The following is a 26,604-nucleotide window of genomic DNA, read 5'->3' as shown; positions in this document are numbered from 1 at the left end:
CATCTTGCTGGTTACATCCTCAAAGAACTCAAGCAAGTTTGTCAAGCATGACTTATCCTTCATAAAGCCATGCTGACACTGATGGATTGAGTATCATCTTTCCAAATATTCAGTCATCTCCTCTTTTTCGCCCTAAATTTAGAGTACTCAATTCATTTTTTCCAATTAAGGGGCAATTTAGTGTGGCCAAACCATCTACCCTGCACGTCTTTGGGGTGTGGGGGAGAAACCCACGCAAAAACGGGGAGAATGTCAAACTTCACACGGACAGTGACTCAGACCCGGGATCGAACCTAGGACCTCGGCACTATGAGGCAGCAGTGCCAACCACTGTGTCACCGTGCTACCCATGTCACCACCTCTTTAATGATTGATTCCAGCAACTTCCTCACTCCAGAAGTCAAGCTAACTGGTCTGCAGTTTGTAGTGAGGATAGAAGATAGTGACTTCAGTCTTCCCAATATTTTGCTTCTGTCCATCCAGAACTGCATGTTGGACAAACAGTTTGTCAGCTTGGATGTCAGTAGAAGGGGTTGAGAGAAGTGGTAGTGAGATATAGCTGGTGTCATTAGCATACACATGAACCTGCAGCGTTTTGAATGATATTGCCAAGGGACAGCATGTAGATGAGAAATAGGGGCAAGAACCTTGAAAATGCCAGAGATTTAAAAAAAATAAATTTAGAGTACCCAATTAATTTTTCCAATTAAGGGGCAATTTAGTGAGGCCAATCCACCTACTCTGCACATCTTTTTGGGTTGTGGGGGCGAAACCCACGCAAACACGGGGAGAATGTGCAAACTCCACACGGACAGTAACCCAGAGCTGGGATCGAACCTGGGACCTCGGCGCCGCGAGGCCGCAGTGCTACTCGCTGCGCTGCCCTCAAACGCCAGAGATCATGATGTGGGAATGGGAAGAGAAGTCACTGTAGATGATTCTCTGGCTATGACAGGATAGATAAGAATAGTGAGAGCAGCTTCACCCAGCTGGAGGTTGGAGGAGGACAAAGGTTGCAGACCAATTGAGATGAATGAGGGATAGTTCACCATGGTCATGGTCCTGCTGCTTTGGGAAAGCGGGCAGCATAATCAAAGACCCCTCCCACACGGGTTATTCACTCTTCAAACTCGGGCAGGAGATACAAAAGTCGGAGAACATGCACTAACAGGTTCAAAAACAGCTTCTTCCCCGCTGTTACCAGACTCCTGAATGACTCTCTTATGGACTGATCTGATCTCTTTACATATCTTCTCTACTGAGTAGTACTGCAATCCATACGCTTCACCCGATGCCTGTGTCTATGTATTTACATTGTGTATTTATGTATGTCCTATTTTGTTTTCATGTATGGAATGATGCGTCTGGACTGTACAGATACTTTTCACTGTACCTCGGTACAAATCAAAATCATAGTCACATAGGATTGTGACACTGAAAAGAGCCATTTCTTCTCAGAGGTATTGTGCCAGAGACGGTCAAGGTATAGACCATACCCAACAAGCCTGTGCTTCCAAAACTCAAAACACAGTGTCCAACATATATATATATTAGTATGAATACACAGAGCCCAGTTCTTTCTGTCCGCAAGGAACATTTATACATCTTGCGCCTCTTTCAGCTAAACTAAATAAGTGACAGTCTTTTGCTGATTCATTCCCTGGAGTAATGCCTTGACCAATCAGGGTTTTAATTTCAAATAACTCTTGGCAGTTAACTGGTCAGTCACTATCAACTGGTGCATTGTCCATGACAATGTCTCTCCCAATCGGAATTCACTTGCCAACCAATCAACACTCAAAGTTTAAATGATTGTTTTCGCCTTGCTCTGGTATTCTTGCAGTGTCCCGAGTTCAAGGTGAAAAGCTTTGACATGTCACTTTTTTCAGGAATAGTCATGTTCTGTACGACCAAATGACTATTTGTACACCCGAGTCAAAGGCTATTCTTAAAAAAAAAAGTGAATTTTGACAATTGATTTCTCAGGAGGGTGAATTTAGGGATGAAAGCAACACAAATTCACAATCTCACGGAGATGTGCCTTAAAGATGCCATAGGTGAGAAATGTTAAAACCTTCTCTTTTTAAAAAAAAAATTTTTTTTATTCTCCTCCTTTTTCACAATTTTTCTCCCGAATTTACACCCAACAACAATCAATAACCAACAACAAATATCTCAAACCCCATAACAGTAACAACGATCCCATCCTCCCACCATGCCGACATCAGCCCGCATGTTAACATAAACAAATGACAAAGAAAAAAAAAGGAATCAGGGACTACCCATAGCCATCTTCAACATACACAGCCCCCCTCCCCCCCCTTCCCCCCCCCCCCCTTCCCCCCCCCCCCAACTAATGTTCGATGTTATCCAGTTCTTGAAAGTGCATAATAAATAGTGCCCATGACTTGTAGAACCCCTCCGAGCTTCCCCTCAGTTCGAACTTAACCTTCTCAAGGGTCAAGTATTCCAACAGGTCCCCCCGCCATGCCAGGGCACAGGGTGGAGAGGCCGCTCTCCAGCCCAGCAGGATCCGCCTTCGGGCGATCAACGAGGCGAAGGCTATGATATCTGCCTCCACACCCGCTTCCAACCTTGGCTGATCCGACACCTCGAATATGGCCTCCAGGGGACCCGGGTCCAGTTTCACATGCACCACCTTGGAAATTACCCTAAACACCTCCTTCCAGTACTCCCCAAGCTTTGGACAGGACCAAAACATATGAACGTGATTAGCAGGGCGCTCCCCCCACTCCGCAACGTTCACACACATCTTCTACCCCTTCAAAGAATCAGCTCATCCTTGCCCTCGTGAGTTAAAACCTTCTCTGATGGAGTAGGGGGCAGGTTGTTGCATTGAATTCAGGATCATCAAGAGCAGGGCATCTGTATCAGACTGTGCAATACTGTTCCTCAGGTTTATGTGCCTGAGGTAGGAGACTGCTCTGTTCCATAGCACGGACACACCTCCCTTTGAGAATAAAGAATTTGAGAAAATGAAGTGATTCTAAGATATTACAATATAAAACTGGAACATTGAAGACTGAAGCTGCCAACCATCCACAGACAGTCTTCATGAAAGATTTTTAAAAGACACAATTAATAACATACCTCTGAAACAGAGATCCGACATTTTCTGAGTGATGATTTTTCATTTTCAGTGGAAATAAGAATCTTTTGTTTCACCCATTCAGGCATCTAAAATGAAAACATACAGCAACATACTGAGCAGAGCAGCACCAAGACAGTGAGTGATGTGACATACATCATCATGAGGCAGACTGAGCAAGGGTGATGCACCCACCCAGAGGAAGTGGTGAACACATAACTGAAACCGAGTTTAGGGATTACTCAAATACTCCTGGGACGTTAAATAAAAGAGGTCAGAAAAACAAAGACCATCAATGTTGTCGAGGAGAATACGGAGATACAGGCTACTAGACTAGAAGGGCTTGAGGTTCAAAAGGAGGAGGTGTTAGCGATTCTGGAAAGTGTTAAAATAGGTAAGCCCCCTGGGCCGGATGGGATTTATCCTAGGATTCTCTGGGAAGCTAGGGAGGAGATTGCTGAGCCTTTGGCTTTGATCTTTAAGTCACCTTTGTCTACAGGAATAGTGCCAGAAGACTGGAGGATAGCAAATATTGTCCCCTTGTTCAAGAAGGGGAGTAGAGACAACCCCGGTAACTATAGACCAGTGAGCCTTACTACTGTTGTGGGAAAAGTCTTGGAAAGGTTTATAAGAGATCGGATGTATAATCATCTGGAAAGGAATAATTTGATTAGAGATAGTCAACATGGTTTTGTGAAGAGTAGGTCGTGCCTCACAAACCTTATTGAGTTCTTTTGGTGACTAAACAGGTGGATGAGGATAAAGCAGTTGATGTGGTGTATATGGATTTCAGTAAAGCGTTTGATAAGGTTCCTCACGGTAGGCTATTGCAGAAAATATGGAGGCATGGGATTCAGGGTGATTTAGCAGTCTGGATCAGAAATTGGCTAGCTGGAAGAAGACAAAGGGTGGTGATTGATGGGAAATGTTCAGACTGGAGTCCAGTTACTAGTGGTGTACCACAAGGATCTGTTTTTGGGCCACTGCTTTTTGTCATTTTTATAAATGACCTGGAGGAGGACGTAGAAGGATGGGTGAGTAAATTTGCAGATGACACTAAAGTCGGTGGAGTTGTGGACAGTGCAGAAGGATGTTACAAGTTACAGAGGGACATAGATAAGCTGCAGCTGCAGATAAGCTGGGCTGACAGGTGGCAAATGGAGTTTAATGCAGAAAAGTGTGAGGTGATTCATTTTGGAAGGAATAACAGGAAGACAGAGTACTGGGCTAATGGTAAGATTCTTGGTAGTGTGGATGAGCAGAGAGATCTCGGTGTCCATGTACATAGATCCCTGAAAGTTGCCACCCAGGTTGAGAGGGTTGTTAAGAAGGCATATGGTGTGTTAGCTTTTATTGGTAGAGGAATTGAGTTTCGGAGCCATGAGGTCATGTTGCAGTTGTACAAAACTCAGGTGCGGCTGCATTTGGAGTATTGAGTGCAGTTCTGGTCGCCGCATTATAGGAAGGATGTGGAAGCATTGGAAAGGGTGCAGAGGAGATTTACCAGGTTGTTGCCTGGTATGGAGGGAAGAACTTGAGGAAAGGCTGAGGGGCTTGAGGCTGTTTTCGTTAGAGAGAAGAAGGTTAAGAGGTGACTTAATTGAGGCATACAAGATGATCAGAGGATTAGATAGGGTGGACAGTGAGAGTCTTTTTCCTCGGATGGTGATGTCTAGCACGAGGGGACATAGCTTTAAATTGAGGGAAGATAGATATAGGACAGATGTCAGAGGTAGGTTCTTTTCTCAGAGTAGTAAGGGCATGGAATGCCCTGCCTGCAACAGCAGTGGACTCGCCAACACTAAGGGCATTCAAATGGTAATTGGATAGGCATAGGATGATAGGGGAATAGTAGATGGGCTTTAGAGGGGTTTCACGGTCGGCGCAACATCGAGGGCCGAAGGGCCTGTACTGCGCTGTAATGTTGTATGTTCTCAGCCAAAATTGGTAGCTGGTGGATAGACCAAGAAAATAAACTATGAATTGGGATAGATTGGGGGGAGGGGGGGGGTGCAAACTCCACACAGACAGGGACCCAAGCCGGGAATCGAACCTGGGACCCTGGCGCTGTGATGCAACAATGCTAACCACTGTGTTACCTTATCTCCCAACACAATTTGCCATGATATGAATCTAATAACTACTGCACATTAGTAAACTTTCATGTAGCCAGCAGACAGAATCAGTTTTGACAACAAGATGTGGTGTGTTACAGTTTACTCGGGAGTCCAATATGCTGTTGGAACATGTATTCACATGCATGTCGCAGTCGCTTTAGAATCACTATCCATAGCTCCACATTCTTTCCAACACGTGGCTGACCTGGAATCTCTCCCACTCTTACTGCCAGCCACTGGTCGGTGTTGAAAGGATTTGCAGATTGACACAAAACTTGTTTAGTCTCATTATGAACACACACTCCTTGGCCATCAAGTCCTGGGTGGAACTTGAACCCAGGATGGTTCCAGGGTTGAGAAACCTAAGTTAAACAGAGTAGATCAGGAGAAACTGTTCCCGCCTTTAAAAAGGATCAAGAACGAGAGGGCACAGATTTAAGATGATTTGCAAAAGAAGCAAGTGTGATGCGAGGAACTGCATTTTCACAGCACAAGTGGTTGGGGTCTGGAATGCACAGCCTGGAAGTGTGGTGGAGGTAGGTTCAATTCAAGCAGTCAACAGGATTTCAGATGATTACTGGAATAGCAACAACCTGCAGGGGTACAGGGAAGAAGCTCAAAGCTATAATGCTCGTCTGGAGAGCCAATGCCGACACAATGGGCTGAATGGTCTGCGCCATAACAATTCTTTAAAAAAAAAAAATTTAGAGTACACAATTAATTTTTTCCAATTAAGGGGCAATTTAGCGTGGCCAATCCACCTACCCTGCACATCTTTGGGTTGTGGGGGCAAAACCAACGTAAACACAGGGAGACTGTGCAAACTCCACACGGACAGTGACCAAGAACCGGGATCGACCCTGGGATCTCGGCGCCGTGAGGCAGCAGTGCTAACCACTGTGCCACTGTGCTGCCCTGATTATGTCACTCTGGAAGAGATTCTGGCTCAGAAGCAGGGACACTACTATCCACTGCGCCACCAGAGCTCCCATAACAAGATAGAGCCAAATATACATACAGCTATATATCGTATCTATAACAAAGTCAGATGCTTCATGAATCACTCCCTTGCAGCTGCTTGGGAACGTAATGGTTTTCTGCATCTCGGGTGCACCCGAGGCTAGAATATTCCATCACTGGAAGCTTCATTAAAACGTCAAATTTGTTGGCAGCACCAAATAGCCAGAGGCTTTCTGGAATGATTCCCAGAACTAGTCCACAATTATCTTGAAGTGTCAAGAAGATTACCCAGAAATGAATTTGCATTTCTATAATCTTGATGAAGCTGATGATTAATTCTGCAGTTAAACCTACTGCTCACAACACTCTCTGGAAAAGTATGTGGAGGTGGCCTGAAGCCGATATTTCACAGCCACGCATTTCTAATATGGATCTAAGACATCTGATTTAGGCAGCATCAGCCACTCTTGTGGCGTAGCTCTGTGCATCTTTTATTGGGCGGACGGCACCCATAAAGCTTTTTTCCATGATGTTTACTGTTGGGCGTGACTTTGGGGATCATATCGAGTCCAATCGGTGGGTTTTCTGCATCTCGGGTGCACCCGAGGCTAGAATATTCCATCACTGGAAGCTTCATTAAAAAGGTCAAATTTGTTGGCAGCACCAAATAGCCAGAGGCTTTCTGGAATGATTCCCAGAACGAGTCCACAATTGTTCGGCACTCTGAAAATGGTCACTTAAAATAAACCATCCGACTGACTAAAGAAGTGTGAAAACCATTCCTTTCCAAAGGATACAGGATACAGTTGTGCCTCTTCTAACATATTTAGATTCTGTCATTAATACACCTCTCAACAAGAACATCTTGCAGGACAAAAAAAAATGTAAATTTAATTGAAACATATTTTAAAAATCTAGTCAAAAGGAAAAAAAAAAAAGAAGATTCTCTCGTAGCTCATTATTGTGTACTAATGTTGAAACAGGCATTGCACTACAACAGCCGGCTGGTTTTAAAAGGGTTTCCAACAAACCTCATTTGAGAAATTTAAATCCTCTTCTTCAGCAGAATCTTCAGCTCGGATGTTCAAATCGGACTCACTGGGAGGAAGTGATCTAAAGTCCGGATCAGCCGGTCCATCAATTTCATCCATGTGATCTGACGATGGTTTGGTTTCAGGATTCTTCTGCTTTTTGTTCCTCTTGAACATTTTAAAAAATTTTGGAAGTTCTCCAACCAAAGTAAAAACAAACAACAATAAAACGACTGAACAATTCCTTATTATAACAAGAGCGTCAGTGATGATCAATTATGACGAGATGAGTGTAGAGAGTAATCGAGGCTTTATTAAGCAGAGATGTGTTGCCTCCTGCAGCTGCTACCGAAATGGCAGCAGCTCGGTGAGCACACACATTTATACTCTGCCTACTGGGCGGAGCCAGCAGGTTGGGATCTACCCCCGTACCTGTAGAACAGTGGCCTTACCGTATTACTTCTAATACATGTATTATACAAAGAGTGGTGACTACCACAGTCAGCATCTCCACCCAAGGAGAATTGTAAAGTGCAACTGGAGTTGAATTGACTGGAGAGACACAAAGAAACCCGAGGGCTGAATTTTTTTGCCTACTGAGCATGCACACTCGGCGGATCGGAGGCGGGCACGTTCCAGCTGCGAGCACAGCGGAACGCAATCTCACACTGGCTGATCAACTAATGGGCAGCCTGCGTGAAACATGCAGTAGGAAAGGTCCAGCGCTGCCGGGGAAATAACGGGGCAGTGCGAGTTGGTGGTTCCCTCAGGAGGATAGCCACTGCGGAGCTGTCTCAGGAAGCTGCAGACTTGTAAAAAAAATAAATAAACGATGATGGAAAAGCACTGCCAAGTGTCTAGGCATCACAATCATACACAAACCCGGCATCTCGTTAAAATTCTATTTCGGCCTTGACATTTCACCCGGCCCTGGATCGAGATGGTCGTTGAAATGTAAGGGCCGCCTGGTCAATCAGCCGGGCAGCCAACCATAAAAGCAGACGGGCCATGTAAAATTGAGGTCAATTGGCCCCTTAATGGGCTATATTGCCCGCTGGACTGTCGGCAGGAGGATTTCTGATTCTTGCAGGTGTACGCACGCCGACCGGAATGTCACGCAAGTGCGCGATGACGTCGGGACACCTAATGTCACTAAACTAGTAGGCCAGAGGCTAGTACTCTGGGGACACGGGTTCAAACCCGGTCTTGGCAGCCGATGGATATTACATTCAGTTAACAACATCTGGGACTGAAAGCCAATCTCAGTAATGGTGACCATTAAACTACCACCAATTGTTGTGAAAACCCATCTGGTGCACGGATACCCTTTCGGGAAGGAAATCTGCCGCCCTTACCTGGTCTGGCTGACTCCAGCCCCACAACAATATGGCTGACTCTTAACTGCCCTTGGAAATGGCTTAGCAAGCCACTCAACTCAAGGGACATTAGGGATGAGCAACAAATGCTGGTCTTGCCAGTGACGCTCACGTCCCATGATGGAATAAATACATTTTTAAAATCCTGATGAGATAGTGAATCAACATTGAGGGATCAGAAGATGAGGCCATTAGTTATTGATGTGGTGGTTCTGTTTAAACTTATGTTCAACAGTGAACTCCAAGGTGTTGATGACATTATTAATATTGTTACGATGCACCCTAATGTGAGGAACATCCTTTGTCAAAATAATTCCAAAATAAAAAAAACAGACCAGTTTACCTTTACTCCGTTTCCTGTTAGCTAACCAATCCTTTAACCATGTTAATATGTTACCCCTACACCGTGTACTCTTCTTATATTGTGTAAAGGCCTCAGGAGCACCGATTCTAACCACACCGCTCCAGCTGCCGACCCCCGGCGTCAGGTTGGTGCCGCGAGTCTGCGCATGTGCAGTGGGTCCGGCGCCAACGCGCGGTGTCTCCCTTCTCCGCGCCGACCCCGACGCAACATGGCTACAGGGGCCGGCGCAGAACAAAAGAGGCCCTCAGCCCGAGAAGCCGGCCCGCCGATCGGTTGGCCCCGATCGCGGGCCAGCCCACAGCGGAGGCCCGCCTGGGATCGTACTCCTCTCCCCCTCCCCCTCCCTCTCCCCCTCCCCCTCCCCCTCCCCTCCCCCCCCCCCACCAGGCCGCCCCCGGATGCATGCAAGCTGAGGTCCAGCCGGATAAGAGCAGGTGTGAACGGCGCTGGCAGGACTTGGGTTTTTGTGCGTGACCGCTCGTCCCATCCCGGGCAGAGAATCACCGGGGGGGGTGGGGACGTGTAGAGCGGCCCCAGACCGGCGCTGCGCCGACCACGCCGCCGCCAATGGTGCCGATTCTCCGCTCTCCGGAGAATCGGTGGACCGGCGTTGTGCAATTCGCGCCCGTCCCGGCGATTCTCCGTCCCGGCTGAGAGAATCCCTCCCGATATTTGTGATAATAGATCCTATCATTAACCGTATGACAGATGTTAGGCTATCTGGCCTATAGTTTCCCACTTTCTAGGTATTAGATTTGCTATTTTCCAATCCACCAAGACAAGTCGCCCAACTCGGACACTATTAATAATAATAATAATAATAATAATAATAATAATAATAGTAATCTTTATTAGTGCCACAAATAGGCTTACATTAACACTGCAATGAAATTACTGTGAAAAGCCCCTAGTCGCCACACTCCGGCATCTGTTCGGGTACACAGAGGGAGAATTCAAAATGCCCAATTCACCTAACAGCGGGTCTTTCAGGACTTGTGGGAGGAAATCGGTGCACCCAGAGGTAACCAATGCAGACACTGGGAGAACGTGCAAACTCTGCACAGAATTGAATCCGGGTCCCTGGCGCTGTGAAGCAATATAGTGTTAACCACTGTGCTACCATGCCGTCCATGCCTTCCCTTCATTAAATAAGAGGTCATTTGGATGTTAATATATGACAGAATTTTAGAATACAGGGGGAGGTTGTGATGTGTACGTCAGGCCTTTTATCAGTGACTCCCAGAATGTAAGGCGGTAGAAGAGAATTGCAATACCTCGTCAAAGTAGGTCATGCAAGAGGCACAACAGGACAAAGCTGGAAAAAGAAAATTCACAAAGAAGTTTGAGGAGAATGACTCACTTTTTTTGTTTGATTTCTTTTTCTCCTTTTCCTTGGGAACATTACATTCCCTGCAAGATCAGAATAATAAAATGTCAACTTTGCAGGTAAGAAATGCACAAACACAATTACGATTAAATCGGTCTTATGCAAAAAAAAAAAATCCAGTAACGCCACATGTGTGGGTGCATCAGGTTTGGCCCTTGCTCTGAAACTTCCTCATTTGAGTTTTTTTTTAAACTGTAAAGGGTTATCAAGGGCACACAATACAGATATAACTTTGATGCAAAGTCACAGTTGCTTTAGGTTAAGTAACAGAGATCTCGGGCGGAATTCTCCGACCCCCGAGATTCGGCGGGGGCGGGAATCGTGCCGCAGCGGTCGGCGGGCCCCCCGTGCCAACCGGCGGGCCCCCTGCGACGATTCTCTGGCCCGAAGTCCCGTGGCTGACAGGCCACTCGCACCGGCGTGGTTTAAACCACCTACCTGACCAGTGGGATTGGCAGCGCGGGCGGTCTCCAGGGTCCTGGGAGGTGGTGGTGGTGGGGCGCGGGGCAATCTGACCCCGGGGGGGGGGGTTGCCCCCACGGTGGCCTGGCCCACAATTGGGGCCCACCGATCGGTGGGCGGGCCTGTGCCGTGGGGGCACTCTTTTTCTTCCGCCTTCGCCATGGCCTTCACCATGGCGGAGGCGGAAGGGACCCCCTCCCCTGCGCATGCGCCGGTGTGACATCAGCACCCGCTGACGCTCTGGCGCATGCGTGGACTTACGCCGGCCGGCAAAGTCCTTTAGGCCACGGCTGGCGTGGTGCCAAAAGCCGTTCACGCCAGCCGGCGGAGTGGGAATCACTCCGGCGCGGGCCTAGCCCCTCAATGTGAGGGCTTGGCCCCTAAAGGTGGGGCGGCCCGACGCCGGAGTGGTTCATGCCACTCCGACACGCCGGGACCCCCCGCCCCGCTGGGTAGGGGAGAATCCCGGCCCTGATGTAAAACAGAAGTAGAACCTCATGTAAAGCACTGAGATTTATATATCTATCTGTAAATAAACAGGAACTTTAAAAAATAAATAACAGTCTACGTTGGTATTCTTGTGGTAACTAGCAAACCCTAAAGAAGCCCCTGGGCAGGAACGTAGCCTCAGGAGTTCGAAGAGGCAGTACGGTCACAGTTCAATCACATTTCACTGAAACAAACAGGAGGAAGACAGAAACGACACCATACATTATAAAATTGCGACTCACGTTTTTCCTCTTCCGTCATCATTCCCAGTTGTTGGGGGAGCCTCGGGAATAACTTCGGCTTCATTAGTTTCAGGCGAATCTTCATCCAAAAATTTGATCAGTGCCTGATTGATAAAGTCGGCATCACAGACCGTATTGATCACTTCCTCCAGAACTGTTGGGGATGGGAAAAACGTTGCAAGGAAAGGAATTATTTTGACAAAGAATGTTTCTCACATTAGAGTGCATCGTAACAATATTAATAATGCCTCAAATACAATATTACCACCTATAGTTACTTTGCCCTGCTGTCTTGAAGGGGCTGACTTGTGCTAGAGTGCAGCTCCATGGAAACGGCCCGTTCTCGGTTAGCTTGTCTATTGTGCACATGGGAGCTTGTAGAATGAAATGCGATTGGCTGGGCAACCATCGAGAATCCCCACAGCAAAGCTTGGCCCTCTCCAATCTTCCTGCCCAGCTTTTTATGCATTTATTGCAGAGAACCTCTCTCTCCCCTGATGAACTAGTACCATTCTCTACTATTTTGTACACATTTAAACTTTATAAATCCACCATTTCCATCCCAATGTCTCTCAATTCAACATCTAAACAACACAGATTGAGTTAGTCGGTTGGGTGTTCAACTCTGCAAACATTTCAACTTAAGTCACAAGTTATCCTATTCCAAAAAGCTGCCAAGGAAATCTGGAGTTCTTTTTTTTAAAAATAATTTTTATTCGAACTTTTCACATATTATAAATAACAGAAAGGAAAAATAAAACCTCCCCCCCGCCCCTTTACACAAATAATAAAACAACAAGAACAAAAGTGCATAGATAAACAAATAAACGTTAACCAGTAAACAATAGTAATTCCCCAACCGCCACCGCCTGAAGAACCCTTGCACCGATCCCCTTAGGGCAAATTTCACCCTCTCCAATTTAATAAACCCTGCCATGTCGTTAATCCAGGATTCCACGCATCCTGGGGGCCTCGCATCCTTCCACTGAAGCAGAATCCTGCGCCGGGCTACCAGGGACGCAAAGGCCAGAATACCGGCCTCTTTCGCCTCCTGCACTCCCGGCTCATCTGACACCCCAAATATTGCGAGCCCCCGGCTTCTGCCAAGGAAATCTGAACTTACAACTTCCCCCTGCAACCCAATCCATTAGAAATAGACTCTGGGCAGCACGGTGGCACAGTGGTTAGCATTGCTGCCTACGGCGCTGAGGACCTGGGTTCGAATCTCGGCCCTGGATCACTGTCCGTGAGGAGTTTGCACATTCTCCCAGTGTCTGCGTGGGTTTCGCCCCCACAACCCAAAGATGTGCAGAGTAGGTGGATTGGCCATGCTAAATTGCCCCTTAATTGGAAAAAATTAATTGGGTACTCTAAATTTATTTATTTTTTTTAAGAGAGAAAAAAAAAAGAAATAGACGCTGACAAAATCTCTGGTTAAATATACCCAACATTTCCAACTGTGAGCTCATGTGGTTATTAGTATTTGGTCTGTCCCCCCGGCTCTGGGTCACTGTCCGTGTGGAGTTTTCCCCGTGTCTGCGTGGGTTTCACCCCCACAACCCAAAGATGTGCAGGGTAGGCCATGCTAAATTGCCCCTTAATTGGGAAAAATAATTGGGTACTTTAAAAAAAAAAAAGTATTTGGTCTGTCCCATCCTATACAGTATACAAAGGCTCCAGTTTGGGCAGGACATTGGAGTTAATGGGGGGCTGAAGTCTCCAGCTTCGGACATGTAGATGATCTGCTGCAGATCTGCAGAAACCAACCTCGCCGCAAACTTACCACATTACAGAGGGTGATTGCAGAGAAGTTCCAGCTGGAAATAACTGTCCTTCAAGCAGCCAATCCAACACTCTTAGTTACTCTTAAATTGGTCAATAGCAGCGTGTCAAGAGTTAAGGGGAGTTAGGATAAAGATGTCAGAGCTTTGAACGAGCTGACGTTTACAGAGGACTGAAGACAGGACTGCAATGCATACTTCCACAAAGTACGTTAAACGCAAACCTCATCTTTAAGTTTCTTTCAGGCTTAAGCTCAGCTGGTACCTGCCTTTCAATGTAACAACTTCCTTCAGAATGTGCCAGTAACAGTTTAGCTTCCATAATGAATCTGGAAGTAAGTGGTATATCAGGGCTTCCGAAGTCCTCCTCAGGAAACACACTTCCTCATGACGGGTTTGGAAGATCTTCTCTCTACAACAAACAGGTATCGGTCAGTTTACTTATATGAAATAATGGGTCTTTACTTTGCAACACTTCAAAATAGGTCTTCAAATTGTGTAACTTTAGCGAGTAATTTAACGCCTTATGGAAAATCTAGCGTTCCGTATAGGTCACGTTTTAGAATTACATACTCCACCATTGAGGTTTCAGAGGTTAGATACATCAATTCCTGTGGTATTGCTCTGTACGGACCCAACCAATTCCCACTTCTGTATCTGACCCGTGTTAGCTGAGCTGCTCTGCGATAGTTCAAGAAAGAAAATCAGCAAAGGTTTAAGTTCAATGTCACTGTCCAGCAAACATTTATTATTACTCTTTCATGGGCCGTGGCATTGCTAACAACATTTGTTGCTCATCCCCAATTGTCCTTGAACGGAGTAGCTTGCTGGGCCATTTCAGAGGGCAGTTAGTCAACCACATTGCTGGGTCTGGAGTCAGGCTGGGTAAGAACGGCAACTTTCTTCCCTAAAGGACTCTTAATCAGATGGGTTTTTACAACAATCAATGGTCGACATGGCCAAAATTACTGAGATTCTGGGCGCGATTTAAACACAGCCGGTTAAAAAAACAGAAAAAAAAAATTAAAACTGAGATTCGTGCCAGACACAAATCAGGGGCTGGATTCCCCGCTGGCCGGATGCTCCGTTTTGCCGGTAGCCTGGGGTTTTTCCAACGGCGTGGGGCTGCCCCACAATGGGAAACTCCATTGACCGGCCGGCAAAACGGAGCAGCCCGATGGCGTCCACACCAGAGGGAGAACCCCGTCCCAGTTTTCCATCTAACCGGCCCGCTCCCAACGGCAAGTTACGGATCTCGCCCAAATAGGGCGAGCATATCATTAACCCCAAATTGATGGCTTCTCGGCCTTTGGCTAAGATGAGCGCGAGGTCAGGTATAATGCCTGGATCTGGTATGTCTCTCTTGTGGGGACCATGAATTGGGTTCAATTTGAATTGGTTTTTGGAGCAGGCAAGGAGCTGGATTAGGGATTTGCCCCAGTCCACATTCTGAGCCCTGGCTTTGTAACTCTGATAAAGGAATAATAAATAAAAAATTAACCTCAATTTACATTAATTTCCATCTCATTAGCGATATTGCGGTCGAATGTAACGGCCTCCCGAGAATTAACCGGCTGCCCAGTGAGAAACCACATGGATGCAGTTTAGTACTCCTTTTCAAAAACTAGAAGCTGCCGTAATAGCTGCTGAGGAGGCGAGTAGCCATTTCCATTTTCAGGCATGCAGCTCAAGGGCACCGGAGGAGCTGCTGCAATGCTCGGGGGAGGGGGGGGGGGGGGGGGGGGGGGGCGGCCTGAAGAATTCCAGGTCGGGGGTCATCATCTTTAAATATTGTGGAGACCCATAACAGGGGCAACTACAACTGCAGCCTCTCTGTCTCACCAAACTCACCTAGGACAGAGTGCTATTCTTGGTTGTATCGCAAAGGCCACTTTAACTCCCTTTGACTGTGAGCAGTCTCTAGCTTCACAGCTGAAGGCTGCTGCTAATAAGGAATTGGCCATGTTAGTTGCAAGAGTACTTCACAACTGCAGGTTGTGTTTGCTCCTGCTGTTGCGGTTTCCTTCCTTTTCTGTAGCTGGAAAGATGAACAATGTTTTCCAAGATACCTGGGTCCGGGAACACTGGGCTCAGGGGGATGTACGAGTCCAGAAGGCAATCCTGTTTGAAGAAGATGCTGCGGGACTTGGTGCACAACATTGATCCGAATGGCTACCTGACAAGGATACTGAATAAATGCTTTCTGATTGCTGATGCTTTTGTTGCTGGTGTAACAAGCATGTCACCATGGGTTAAACATGCTGGAAGTCACGGATGTTTAGCTGCACCTTGAGCACCAGTGGAATGTGTGGATGCCAGGATTTGGTTCCAATGAGATTGGGCCATGTGGGAGGGACCTGGACAGCTGAGGTTCCTGATGGAGAATGGCACTGATACGTGGAACAAGTAACACATTGATGGACAGATCATTTCAGCGACAAAGTTCTGGACATGAGAGCACATTCTCAGGCTTATCCTCCATTTTTACTGAGGAACCTGTAACTCAAGTGGCTACACGTGCCATGTCTCAGATGATGATTATTGCATTTCAATCAAACTTTGAAGCCTGACCAGTTTGCCCAAAATCCAGAATTGTCAGTGCCATCGAGGCAGCAGTCAACAATCAAACACTGGGTTTCAGCAGTGGGCATATCCTCGCGACCAAAGGGCGAGTGTGTGGATCAGTGGAGGGCACCTGAGCACAGTCTCCCTAATGTTCCCGGCAGGGGTCTGGGGTCTAGGGGCTCCTGATGTGGCCGGGGGCCAGTGTGCAGAGTGAAGTTTGTCCAGCCCAACTGGCTCACTGGATGGCACTCAGAGAAGGCGGGACATGTAAGGGTGGGGGATAGGAGGGTCCTGGGGTGGAAGCCCTAACTGATTGTCGGTCTCCCCTTTTTTCAGTTCCTTACAGATATTGGAGCATGCCCGCACGGTGCTGTTAGCAGCCCAGGTGGACAGACACTGAGGCAGCTGCAGCATCAACACAGGTTGGAGGTGGCATCCCATGTGCAGGGGGCATTCGCACAGTATGAAGACCCAGCCATCCATCAGGCTGAGGAGGAAAATAAAAAAGAGGGGGGAAACGCCAGAGATGGCCCATGGTGTAAAGGCTTCATTGTTCTTGAGGAGATGATGGACAACATGTGAGCAGGATACTCCATCTCAACAAGGAGACAAGGCACCTGTGCCATGTCCCCACAGACTTGGCACCCCATGGAGGAGGAGGACGCACGCTCCCGGTGGCTGTGAAGGTCACTGCAGCCCTGAACCTGTATGCCACCGGTTCATACCATGGCTCAAATGTGCGACATTTCACAAGCTACAGCCCATGAGGCTCCGGATGTCCTGTATGCCCAGGCATCAGGCTTTATCTTCAGCTGGACCAAGCCGATCAATAGGTCAAGGCAGCAGGAATTTATGCCATCGCCGGGATGTCCCAGTTGCGGGGGGCAATAGATGCCACACATGTCGCCTTGCACGCATCAGGGAGTGCCCTTCATTAACAGGAAGAGGTGCCACTTCCTGAATGTTCAACTCGTGTGCGACCTCCACCTCCAGATCTCCATGTCTGTGCACGCTTCCCAGGGAGCGTGCACGATAGCTGCATCCTGGGACACACAAAGTCCGGCCCGCGATGGGCCGAAGTCCCGCTGGTTTTTTGCTGGTCCCGCCGGCGTGGATCAGACTAGGTCCCTTACTGGCGGGACCTGGCGGCGTGGGCGGGCTCCGGGGTCCTGGGGGGGGGGGGGGGGGGGGGGGGGGGGCCAAAACGGGGGGGGCGATCTGGCCCTCGTGTGTGCGCCCACAGTGGCCTGGCCCGCGATCGGGGCCAACCGATCCGCAGGCGGGCATGTGCCGTGGGGGCACTCTTTTACTACGCGTCGGCCGTGTCAGCCTCTGCAATGGCTGACGCGTAGGTGACCCCCGCCCTGCGCATGTGTGGGGATGATGTCAGCGGCTGCTGACACACCCGCGCGGACTCTCGCCGGCCGGCAGAGTCCCTTCGGCTCTGGCTGGCGTGGCACCATAGGCCTTCCACGCCGGACGGTGGGGTGCAAACCACTCCGGCGCCGGCCTAGCCCCTGAAGGTGCGGAGGATTCCGCAGCTTTGGGGTGGGCCGACACCGGAGGGGTTCATGCCACTCTGTCCCGCTGGGTACGGGAGAATCCTGCCCAATAACTTTCAAAAAAGAAAATTGGATAGATCATTCAACGCAGAAAGAGGCCATGCATCCCCCCCCCCCCTCCCCCAAAAAACCTCACCGCTCACCCTACAAACCTTCGCTTTTTTTATATAATTCCATTACTATTTGGAAAATTACTTAATCTTCCACGACTCTTTCAGGGCAATGCATTCCAGATGATTACCTTAAATTTAAAATATTGTAAGACTAGTAAAAGAGCATTTGAGTGGGGCTACATGGTCACACAAACAGTTGGGAATCCAGAAACAATAGGTGAACCCTCTACTGTTCTTCAATAGTGTCAAGGAATTTAATATCCACCCACACAGCTCAAACAGGCAAATGGTCCCTCAAGTCTAATATCTCACTCAAATGCTGACACCTCAATTCAGAGAGTCCTTTGCTTCTTCAGTACTACACAAGTGTCCGCACACAATCCAAGATTCAGTCCAGAGTGTGACTTCCACTCTCAGTGCTCCCAATGAGCTAATCAGGTGGACTCCGAACCAGTAAGTGGAATCAGTAGTCAGTTAAGCTAGAGGGACTAGTTGCCTGAGCGTAGGCCCCGCCTGTCGAAAAATCATGCAACGTTCTCCTGTCTGCTTGCGAGAATAAGAAATCCATGCGCCTGATGCTCAACTTCAATCGAAAAGCTGTTATTTCTTTTAAGCTTTGCTAGGTACCCCATGTGACTTTTTTTCTGGCTCATGAACAGGAAAAAATACCATTCTGAACGCATGGAACAGCAGCGGTGCCTAATTCAGTCGCTTGTCAGAACATGCATCGAACCCTTGTAAACGGCAATGCTTCTTAAGAGTAAAACTGGGCTGGAATCAAAACCGGAACCTCAGTTTTTGAAACCACTGGCAATGAGGGGCAACTTACATTAGTTGCCACGAAGGTGCCACTTTATATCACAGCCAGGGCAATACTCCACAAAGGGAGACTTCTTTGTGTTTTTCAGGGTTTTTTTAATTTTAGCCACTTCACTTCTCAGGAGTAGAAAAAAAAAAACACCTCGGGATAAATTTCTCAACGTGCTAAGTGGCAGCATTTCAGGTATGCAGCCCAAAGATATTAAAAGAACTTGCGAAATAGAAACGGGTGGAGAGAGAAGGAAGGGTTGGGAGATGCAGATACACACAAGAAAAAGCTTTAATGATGATGGAGTGGGTAAGGAATGCAGCAGGCCAATGCAATAAGATCATAAAACAAAGGAGCATAAGGAGGCCATTCGGCCCATCAAGTCTGCTGAAGAAAATGTGCTAGTTTCAGCTCTGTCAGGAAATGTTGCCAAATTGCAGGAAGTGTGGTGGATTTTGATTCACTGATGCAGGTGATGACATAAGGGCTCGTTTGCAAAGTCATGTGATGGGCTTCATGGTTTAAAAAAAAAGAGTGTTTCACCAGATTAATAACTTGCCAAGGCATAGAATATTTTGACCAAGTAAAGCAGTCATTGCTGTATTTTTTTAAATATAAATTTAGAGTACTCAAATTTTCTTTTCCAATTAAGGGGCAATTTAGCGTGGCCAATCCACCTACCCTGCACATCTTTGGGTTGTGGGGGGTGAAACCCATGCAGACACGAGGAGAATGTGCAAACTCCACACGGACGGTGACCCAGAGCCGGGATCGAACCTGTGTCCTCGGCACCGTGAGCCAGCAGGGCTAACCACTGCGCCACCGTGCCGCCTATCATTACAGTACTAAGCAATTACACAGGCCTCAGTTTTCCTTGGGTAAGTGAAGGGTGTAACAATATGTATATTGTATGGGAGACAGAGTTAACAATTTAATGTTAATACTTCTTAACACCAGATGATGATCAAGAGCGGTCACATATATATCACGTGACAACACTAGATTCTCGGAGGAGGTGTTTGGGCGTGAGATAGAGTACTTGTGCATTTGTGAGACTGCCCATCCGTCCATCCCTGCTGACTGGTGTTTATATTTACTGTCAATAGCATAAGGAAATCAGAAGTACCCAGGAAAATCATCACCAAAGGGAATCATAGAATTTACAGTGCAAAAGGAGGCCATCCGGCCCATCGAGTCTGTGCCAGCTCTTGGAAAGAGCACCCAAGCCCACACCTCCCCCCTGTCCCCGTAACACAGTAACACCACCCAACATTTTTTTTTGGACACTGAGGGCAATTTAGCGTGGCCAATCCACTTAACCTGCACATCTTTGGGCTGTGGGAGGAAACCCACGCAGACACAGGGAGAACGTGAAGACTCTGCACAGACAGTGACCCAGCTGGGAATCGAACCTGGGACCCTGGATCTGTGAAGCAACTGTGCTAACCACTGTGCTGCCGTTCATTACCTTCGGCAGGTTTACTTTATAACGGTAATCCCACCATTGAAAGCAAGCCTGTGAATAGTGAAAAGTAGTAATCAGAGAATTGCTGGTTTACTACAGAGGGTGACTTGTATTTATAGTGTTGTTCACAACCGTAGAACTTTACAGTCAGTGAAGTACTTTTGAAGTGTGGTCACTGTTGTATAGCAGGAACTACATTTGCGCACAGCAAGCTCCCACAAGCAGCAATGTCATGGTGACCAGGTAATTGGTCTCGGTGACATTGATTGAGGGATAAATATCAGCCAGGACACTGGGGAAAACTATTGTCTATTCTAGCGTCGTGCGATCTTTTACATTCACCTGAGAGAAACGACGGGACTTCGATTCAACACTTCGCCTGAAATCCGACCCCTCCGACAGTGTAGCTCCTCGTCAGTATTGCAATGGAGCATCAGGCTAGATTTTTATGTTTAAAGTCTTGAAGTGGAGTCGTCCAAGGAATTGGTGTCAACCTGTCACACCTCTCCATATGTCATTGGAGCAGTATTGTCCCATAACTTGTACGGTGGATCTAAAAGACCTACAGGAGATATCTTGAGAACCTTCTCAGAGGCTGAAAAAGGTTATTCTCAGGTTGAAAGAGAAGGATTGATTAGAGGGAGCTGGGGAACCGACTGGCTGCCTGCTGAGTGTTGTTCCGTTTTCCCCAACAAGAATCCATCTCCGTCCACTTAGTAAATCACCCCAAAATACTTACCGAGTATAGCTATAGACACAGAATGAGCCAAAGTTTGAGGTGCAAGAGAGAGTAATCAAAAATACTTCAGTATGACAGAAATGCAGAAGTTAGAAGCCGCAGCCCATCTCTACATGGCAGCAACAGGCCCACCCGAGCCTTCAGCTATGGGAGCGTCTGAGCACAGCATTATCCTGACTGAGCTGAGAAAACTCAGAAAACAAGTAAACCACACCCTTGGGAAAAATGAACAATTCAGTTCTCAGATCTGGAGCAAAGTGTCAGCGATTTGGGAAAGAGGAAAGTGGAGTCTGAGATCAGAATCAGTTTGGTTGAGGATAGCAACTTACACAGCGAGACGCTACTCTCGTATTCACTCAGGAGACACAGGTGACAGCGCCGTAAAAACGTCATGAGACGGAACAACCTGCGAATTCACGGGGTGCCAGAACACTCAGGGAGTTGGGGACATTATCCAGGTGGTCGAAAGCTTTCTCAAGGATTTACATTAACTCCTACATTACAACAAGAGCGGGTTCACAGATCGCTGCCTCAAAAGCCATCGAACTCTAATAGAATCATAGAAAATAGGAACAGGAAGAGGCCATTTGGCCCTTCGAGCCTGCTCTCAGCCATTCATCATAAACATGGCTGGTCACCCAACTCAATAGCCTGATCCCGCCTTACACACCCCCCCACATTGATCCCCTTCACCCCTACTGCTATAACCAACCTGCTTCTTGAAAACAGAGTTTTAGCCTCAACCTCTTTCTGTGGTAGTGAATTTCACAGGTCGACCACTCCTCTCTGGGTGAAGACATTTCTCCTCATCTCTGTCCTAAGTGGTCTATCCCGTATCCTCAGACTGTGACCCCATGTTCTTGACCTACCTTCAGGAACATCCTTCCTGCATCTACCCTGTTTAGTCTTCTTCAAATTTTATAGGTTTCTATGAGATTCCCCCCCCTCATTCTTCTGAACTCCAATGAATACAATCCTAACTGATTCAATCATTCCTCATATGCCAGTCCTGCCATCCCAGGAATCAGTCTGGTAAACCTTTGTTGCACTCCCTTTAGAGCAAGTCCTTCCTCAGATAGAGACACAAAAACTGCACACAATATTCCAGGTGTGGCCTCACCAAGGTCCTGTATAATTGCAGCAAGACATCCCTGCTCCTGTTCTCATTGGGGAGAATGGGATCAAAGGGAGAAAGCAGGATTAGGCTATTGAGTTGGATGGTCAGCCATGATTGTGATGAATGGCGGAGCAGGCTCGAAGGGCCAAAAGGCCTCCTCCTGCTCCTATCTTCTATGTATCTATGTATGTACTCAAATCCTCTCGCTGTGACCGCCAACATACCATTTGCCTTCTTTCCCGCCTGCTGTATCTGTATGCTTATCCCCAGTGACGGGTATACGAGGACATCCAGGTTTCGTTGCGCATTCCCCTCTCCTAATTTATGGCCATTCAGATAATAATTTGGCTTCCCATTTTTGCTACCAAAGTGGATCACCTCACATTTGTCCAAATTATACTGTATCTGCCATACATTTGCCCACTCACTCAACTTGTCCAAATTGCACTGAAAGATCTCTGCATCTTCCTCAAAGCTCAGCTTCCCAGCCTGACAATTCACCCTCTCACAAATGGGATAGTGAGCCCATAAGCCTTGCTTTAGCTGTATAAACAATTTTGATTTTTTGGCCCAGCCCCACTTGGTAAAATTGCAGTTCAACCTATTGCAATCATAGTTTCTACCCCACAGTATTCTCAAGGGAATAATGTTAAAGCCACTTTCTTTCTTTTTCCCTTCCCCCCTCTCTCTCCCCCAGTTCCCTCTTCTTTGATATTATGCTATTTGTCAAGCTGGACACACCTTTCACGTCAATTGAATACAGATTATTATGGATGCGTATTAGTTATAACGTGAAACCCAATTAATAGAAAAAAGATACTCTGTCCGTTGAAATATCTAAGCTGCATAATTGCACTTTTACAGAAACACATTTTTCAGACACAGAACATACTAAGCTAGGCAGACCTTGGGCAAACCTGGCATTCTTTTCCTCTCCTGCATTCAGGAGAAAAATGAGATGTAGCAATCTTATTCCACAGATCAGTACATTTCTGTACCCACTCACAACACAAGGACCATGAATGCTTTAATGGAACTGGAGCTGGGACAGAGGTATCATTGATAAATGTATACGCCTCAAAACGAGAATGATCCACAATTTACTAAAAAGATCTTCCAACTTATCTTAAATAAAAGGATTGCTTTTATTGGGTGGGGATTTTAACTGTGCTACGTCCCAAATGGCAGACAAGCTCTCAGCATCATCAAACCCCTGTTCCAAGATGAGCTCTAAGTGGTGCCCATCTAAGGGCCTCATCTCACCCCATTGGTATTAACGGAGGTTCAACATGTGGGCATCCAGCATGCAAACGCATGTGGGGTTGCTTTGGAACTCTGGGAGGGAATGGGCGTGCATTGTTTTAATCAGGCTCTGAGGTGCCCAATGAAGGGTCCCAGCATCAGAAAGGTTGGGGGGGGGGGGGGGGGCCAGTGAGAGCCATCCCCATGCCCTTGCTGCTAACCCCTGTCCTGCAACTCCCTTCCTGCCATCACTCACTCACTTCTGGCCTAGGGTCCAGTGATTATCCAAGGCCCCGGGCAGGAATTATACGGGCGACAGCCACCGTTTTCCCAGTGATACTGCAGTCCAACAGAAGTGCTGGCCTCTGATTGGTCAGCTCCTCTCAGTGGGGTGGGGCTGTGTGAGGGGAACAGCTGGCCTATCAAGTGCCAAAGATTCAGTTCCTACATTGAGTAGGAAAAAAAAGTGATTCCAATTTGAGTTGGATTCTGGTTTTACAAGGAGTTGGCTTTCATCATTGAGAAACAAGCTAAAGAACAAAGTCAAGAGGGTAATGATGAAAAAAACAGATTGATGGATCCGAAATAAAAATAAAAAGGTGGATGGATGAGGTTAACAGAAGTTTATACATGCATTGGTTAAGTAAGGCCTTAGAAGGTGCCAGATCCAGATGATGGTTATATAATGGTTATATTGTACGAGCCTTGATGTTGGGTCATGTAAGCTTCTGGAGAGTGCTAGAAAATTGCTTACATTTGTATATCCTCCCCCCCCCCCCCCCCCATCCCAAAACCATATTATCTCTATTAATGTCTGTTGGATTAAAAGGTAAACTCGTGGATAGGGCAAAAATGCTGCGTCACCCAAGTAAAAACATTGCTCTGGGAAGATCATGAAAGTCCGTCTCCTGTGAGCGTCACGCCAGTCAGCGGAGTAAGAAATACATTTCTGAAGGAGATACTTTACTGGATGAAGAAAACAAGAGTTCAGGATTTCAAACAAGTGGTGAGAAGGGTTGAAGTTCTAGGTGAAGTTGATAGTTCTGTTTGATAGCCCTATTTTAGTTTTAAAGTTCCATTCTTAACCATTGGATCTTTTTTTTTAAACTCAAAAAACATATCATACCTCTTCTTTTCCTTCTTGACGGCTCGCAAATGGACAGTCAGGATTCGAATCAACCCACGCTCTATTCTGGTAAGATCCAGTTGCCCGAATTTCCCAACTGCATGATCCACCATCATGTTAAACTCATTAAGCAGGGTCTTGTAGAGTGGCTGATCTTCCTTGGGTTCAGGTGGAATGTACCACAACAGGATGAACTGGGAGTAACTACATTCAAACACTAAAAGACAGAAACAATGTATTTAAAACCACACAAGAAGCTGACCCTGCTAACATAATGGAATCCAAAAAATTTTCTATGGGCATATAAATAGTAAAACAGTGGTAAAGGGCATAGGACCAATTTAGAGACCAAAAAGGAGATTTACATATGGAGCCAAAGGACATGGCTGAGGTGCAAAATTAATTCTTTGCATCTGGCTTTGCCAAGGAAGGTGGTGCTGCCAAAGACATAGTGAAAGAGGGGGGAGTTAGATACCAGATGAGCAAAACATCAATAAAGCAGAGGTATTAGATAAGCTGGCTGTACCAAAATTGTTAAGGCATCCGGACCAGAGCAGGTGCATCCAAGGATGTGGAGGGAAATAAGGGTGATAATAGTGGAATTATCGGCAGTGATCCTAGAATTCTCCGGAGTGGTGGCAGAGAACCGGGAATTGCAAATGTTACAACCATGTCCGAAACTGTCTGTAAGGATGTGCTCAACAACTACAGGCCCAGTCAGTTTAACCTCAGCAGTGGCAAAGGTTTTAGAAATGATCTGGTAACTTGTACAAATGTGGATTAATTAAGAAAAGTCAGCTGCGGCCTGGAAGAGGCAAATTTCGTTTAACTAACTCGATTGGGTATTTTGATGAGGCAACAAGAATTCGGAGTTGATGGGGGTAATGTAGTTGACGTGGTTTACCTAAACTTCCAAAAGGCATTTGATAAAGTGCCACATAATCATAGAATGTACAGTGCAGAAGGAGGCCATTCGGCCCATCGAGTCTGCACCGGCCCTTGGAAAGAGCACCCTACCCAAGCCCACACCTCCACCCTATCCCCATAACCTAGTAACCCCACCCAACACTCAGGGCAATTTTAGACACTAAGGGCAATTTAGCATGGCCAATCCACCTATCCTGCAGATCTTTGGACTGTGGGAGGAAACCGGAGCACCCGGAGGAAACCCATGCCGACATGGGGAGAACGTGCAGACTCCGCACAGGCAGTGACCCAAGCCTGGAATCGAACCTGGGACCCTGGAGTGTGAAGCATTTGTGCTAACCACTGTGCTGCTGTGCCTGGTCAGCAATGTCCACAAAATAAAGCCAAGGTGGCAAGACGGATTCAAAGTTGGCCAAGTGACAGGTAACAGAAGGAAACTATGAACAATAGCTTTTGAGACTGGAGGAAGTTATACAATGGGGTTCCCCAGGGATTGGCACTAGGATGATTGCTTTTCTTGATCCATATTAATCGCATGGACTTGGGTGGACAGGACACAATTTCAACATTTCCAGATGATGCAAAACTTGATACTATTTGAATAGTGACAAATATAGTAATAGACTTAAAGAGGAAATGTGCAGGCACATGAAGATGGATGTTAATGCAGAAAAGTGTGAAGTGAAACCTTTTGATAGGAAGAATAAGGACAGACAATATAAAATAAAGGGTACAATTCTTAAAGGGGAGGTCAAATAACAGGCATACAGAATCCTGCGTTTTATCATTGGGGCATACAGTACAAGGAGGCTATGGTGAACCATTATGAAACATTATTTCAGCCTCAGGTGGATTAGTGTGTCCAACTCTGGGTGCCACACTTCAAAAAAGGCTTTAGGAAAGCCAAGGATGGTTCCAAGGACTAGGAACTTTATTCACAGGTTGTGGGCATCACTGGCAATGCCAGCATCTGGTGCCCATCCCTAACTGCCCTTGAACTAAGTGGTTTTCTGGGCCATTTCAGAGGGAATTTAACAGTCGCTGTGGATCTAGTCACATATAGGCCAGACCAGGTAAGGATGGCAGATTTCCTTCTCTAAAGGACATTAGTGAACCCGACGGGTTTTTCCAACAATGGTTTCATGGTCAGTCATTAATAAACTTTTAATGCGCAGTGGGTTAGCCCTGTTGCTTCACGGCGCCGAGGTCCCAGGTTCGATCCCGGCTCTGGGTCACTGTCCGTGTGGAGTTTGCACATTCTCCTCGTGTCTGCGTGGGTTTCACCCCCACAACCCAAAGATGTGCAGGGTAGGTGGATTGGCCACGCTAAATTGCCCCTTAATTGGAAAAAAATTAATTGGATACACTAAATTAAAAAAAAAAAAATTAAAAAAAAATAAACTTTTAATTCCAGATCCTGCCTGAGGGGAAAAGGCAGGAAAGTAGGACTAGATGATCTGCTCTTGTAGAGAGACAGCATGGACATGAGGATTGAATGGTCTCCTGTAATGTAATCATTTTATGATTTGCATATTCTCAATTAATTAGAACATCTAACTTATCCCTTTAAAAAAGTATGTCGAAGGGCAGCACGGTGGCCTAGTGGTTAGCACAACCGCCTC

At 46.8% G+C, this 26,604-nt stretch overlaps 1 protein-coding gene across 2 annotated transcripts in view; it reads right to left on the bottom strand.

The window, feature by feature from the left end:
- Window positions 1–26,604, bottom strand: part of si:rp71-46j2.7 — a 68,196-nt gene that overhangs the window by 24,709 nt on the left and 16,883 nt on the right. For both annotated transcript variants that reach the window (XR_005457733.1, XM_038775437.1), the window contains exons 3-8: window positions 24,056–24,272; window positions 13,588–13,730; window positions 11,538–11,691; window positions 10,318–10,367; window positions 7,218–7,414; window positions 3,112–3,198 (exon numbers count right to left, since the gene is read on the bottom strand). Coding sequence is in view for 1 of the 2 variants with exons in the window: in XM_038775437.1 (XP_038631365.1) it covers window positions 3,112–3,198; window positions 7,218–7,414; window positions 10,318–10,367; window positions 11,538–11,691; window positions 13,588–13,730; window positions 24,056–24,272 (848 nt within the window). In the remaining variant the exon portion in view is untranslated. The remainder of the gene's footprint in view (window positions 1–3,111; window positions 3,199–7,217; window positions 7,415–10,317; window positions 10,368–11,537; window positions 11,692–13,587; window positions 13,731–24,055; window positions 24,273–26,604) is intronic.

This window comes from Scyliorhinus canicula, chromosome 17, assembly GCF_902713615.1.
Source record: "Scyliorhinus canicula chromosome 17, sScyCan1.1, whole genome shotgun sequence".
NCBI classification, from domain to species: Eukaryota; Metazoa; Chordata; class Chondrichthyes; order Carcharhiniformes; family Scyliorhinidae; genus Scyliorhinus; species Scyliorhinus canicula.
This window is presented reverse-complemented; position numbering and strand designations above follow the sequence as displayed.